The following is a 2,721-nucleotide window of genomic DNA, read 5'->3' as shown; positions in this document are numbered from 1 at the left end:
GCATGTCTGTGTGTACATGTGTGTGTGTCGTTGACTGGGTGGGTGAGAGAGAGAGAGAGAGAGAGTGTGTGTGTGTGGGGGGGGGGGGGGGGGGGGGGCGGTCAGATTGTCTGAAAAACAACTGCTCTCTTACCCCTTGTTCAGATTCCAGAGGTTCTGCTTTGACTCTGACTGCAGGCATTCCATCCAGCATTAACATCCTGTTATTGGTGGCGTCTGTGGGGGGGAAGAGAGGGAGAGAGAGAGAAAGAGAGAGAGAGAGAGAGAGAGAAAGAAAGAGAGAGAGAGAGAGAGAGAGAGTGAGACATGGGGGGGGGGGAGAAGGAGAAGGTGTACGGCACACTCTGCTGACTTAGTCATGACTAAGCGGCTCTCGTGTGACTCCTGCTCACCCCTGGCATACTGCGGCCGACCCCCAAACATGGGAAATAACAATGACGGACGCAACAATGGAGCGGCCGGCGATGATGTCATGGTGGCATTTGAGCTCTCCGAGCAGTCCAGGTTTATGGGCTCGGTGTAAACATGTACATCTAGCCTGTAATTACACACCGCTGTGGTGCTACGGGAACTGGCTGTTGAGATTAGCGAGGGCAATCCACATCACAGTGACGGCTAAGCACACCGGTACTGATTCATATCTGGTTACAGGAAATTACTTACAAAATCATAAACATGTTCACATATCTTAATGGATGACAGAAACATGGTGTTGCACATACAAACTATACAGACACGCATATACACACACACACACACACACACACACGCACACACACACACACACACAAACTACATGCACATGTGTAAACCTGACTGTATAGGATCTGAGACAGATACAATCCAAAGATAACAGAGATGCACTGTATCAGCATTTTCTATCAACACTTACCAAGATTTTAAAAAAAATATTCAATAAGTCAAAAGGAACATGGAACAGGCGCTGTGAGGAGAAAGCTTGCGTAATCCACCCCCAACCATTTCCTTCAGTTCACAGATAAGACAGCATGTACACTATTACCCAGGTGACCCCTGCACATAGCTAGAGGGCCAGAGAGAGCCAGAAACTGGCCAACCAGACATCCCTCTTCCCCATCCCCTCTTTCACCACCCCTCCCCAGCCTGGGTTCCACTGCCTGCCTGCCCCCACAGCAACTCTCCCTTCTTCCCAACCCCAACTTCCTCTTGTTATCGTTTGGAGGGGAGGGTGGGGAGGGGGGGGGGGGGTAGAAAGGAAAGAAGGAGAGCTAGAAAGAGAATGAAGAGAGAGAAAGAGAGAGGGAGAGGAGGAAGCCCATGACAGTTCTGTAGCCAGGGTATCCACAGGAGGAGAGAGATGCTTTCTCTTTCAGCTCTCCCTGCTCTTCTTCTCGATTGAAAACTTCCCTGAGGCGGCTTTAGCGCCCGAACAAAAGGATGGGGGTCCAGTGTGGCTTCCCTTTCTCTGGAGTCCACACACACTACACACACTACAAAACACAATGCACACACACACACACACACACACACACACACACACACACACACACACACTACACACTCATGCACAAACTCAATGCACACACACACACACACAGACACACACACACACACACTAGACACACTACACACTCATGCAAAAGCTCATACACACACACACACACACAATACAGACACTTCCATGAAGGATCATAAAGATAACGAATGCCTCAGTGGAGAGACACAGAAAGATAGAGGGGGGAGAGAGAGAGAAAGAGGGAAAGAGGGAGAGAGAGAAAGAGAGAGAGAGAGAGAGAGAGAGAGAGAGAGAGAGAGGTAGATTTAATGAACTGCTGGAATCTGATTATGGGCTAATACAGGCCTCTGAGAGCGATGACGCGGCGGAGATGAAACGGTTTTCTGCGCTCGCCGCTGCGCTGAGCAGAACCGCCGTGAAAGCGGCTCAGCGCCCCCCCCCCCCCGCACGCTCCCCCCTCATTAATCAGGTTTACAACACTCCCCCCAGCACCCACATTTCACCACACAAGGAAGACCTGCGGGCCACATTTGACCAGGATATGCAGACCCATAACATAATACTTAATAAGGTTATTGTAAAGGAACACTGGGGAAAACACACATGCACACACACACACACACACACACACACACACACACACACACACACATGCACATACCCTTACATACACATACATATATTATACACACCACACACACACACACGCACACACACATATCCTTTACACACTCTTCACAAACCCTACACACACAAGTACAAATGACTAGCGGTCTCCAATGAGACGATGGGTGGTGTGTGTGTGTGTGTGTGTCCTTGTAACGTGTAGTGAAAGCAGATTTGACGTGTCAGATGTGCTTCCAGTGACATGGAAGTGTGTGAAATGGGCTCTGTCACACATTCCTCACCCGGCCTCAGCAAACAAAGAGTTTGTTTCAGGGAAATAACAGGGCTGGGGGGGTGCTGGGGGGTGGGTAAGCGTGGGGTTGGATTTGAGGGGTAGGCGTGGGGGGTTGGGGGGTGTTGGGCAGCTGTACCATTTCTGTCAAGGGGGGTGCGGGTGAGGGGGTTGCGGGTGTGGGGGGTTTGGAAAGCGCCAACTGCAACAATGTAGGGTCTCAGCGGAGCCCCCGTGGATGTCCTGAGGTAAACCGGCGCTCTCTATTATTTTAGCAGCGGCGCGCGGTGGAATGCAAGCAAAGCAGATATGCTCTAAACATCTCCAT

General features: G+C 50.7%; 1 protein-coding gene across 3 annotated transcripts in view; it reads right to left on the bottom strand.

Annotated features, from left to right (window-relative positions):
- Window positions 1-2,721, bottom strand: part of klf12b (Kruppel-like factor 12b) — a 54,664-nt gene that overhangs the window by 35,470 nt on the left and 16,473 nt on the right. For 2 of the 3 annotated variants that reach the window (XM_042081047.1, XM_042081055.1), the window contains exon 2: window positions 134-216. The exons of the other annotated variant lie outside the window; for it this stretch is intronic. In XM_042081047.1, the coding sequence (XP_041936981.1) occupies window positions 134-199 (66 nt within the window). In that variant the 5' untranslated portion in view covers window positions 200-216. The remainder of the gene's footprint in view (window positions 1-133; window positions 217-2,721) is intronic. 3 annotated transcript variants of the gene reach the window in all.

The sequence above is a fragment of the Alosa sapidissima genome, chromosome 2, assembly GCF_018492685.1.
Source record: "Alosa sapidissima isolate fAloSap1 chromosome 2, fAloSap1.pri, whole genome shotgun sequence".
Lineage (NCBI taxonomy): Eukaryota > Metazoa > Chordata > Actinopteri > Clupeiformes > Clupeidae > Alosa > Alosa sapidissima.
The sequence above is the reverse complement of the archived record's forward strand: the minus strand, read 5'-3'. Positions and strand labels throughout refer to the sequence as shown.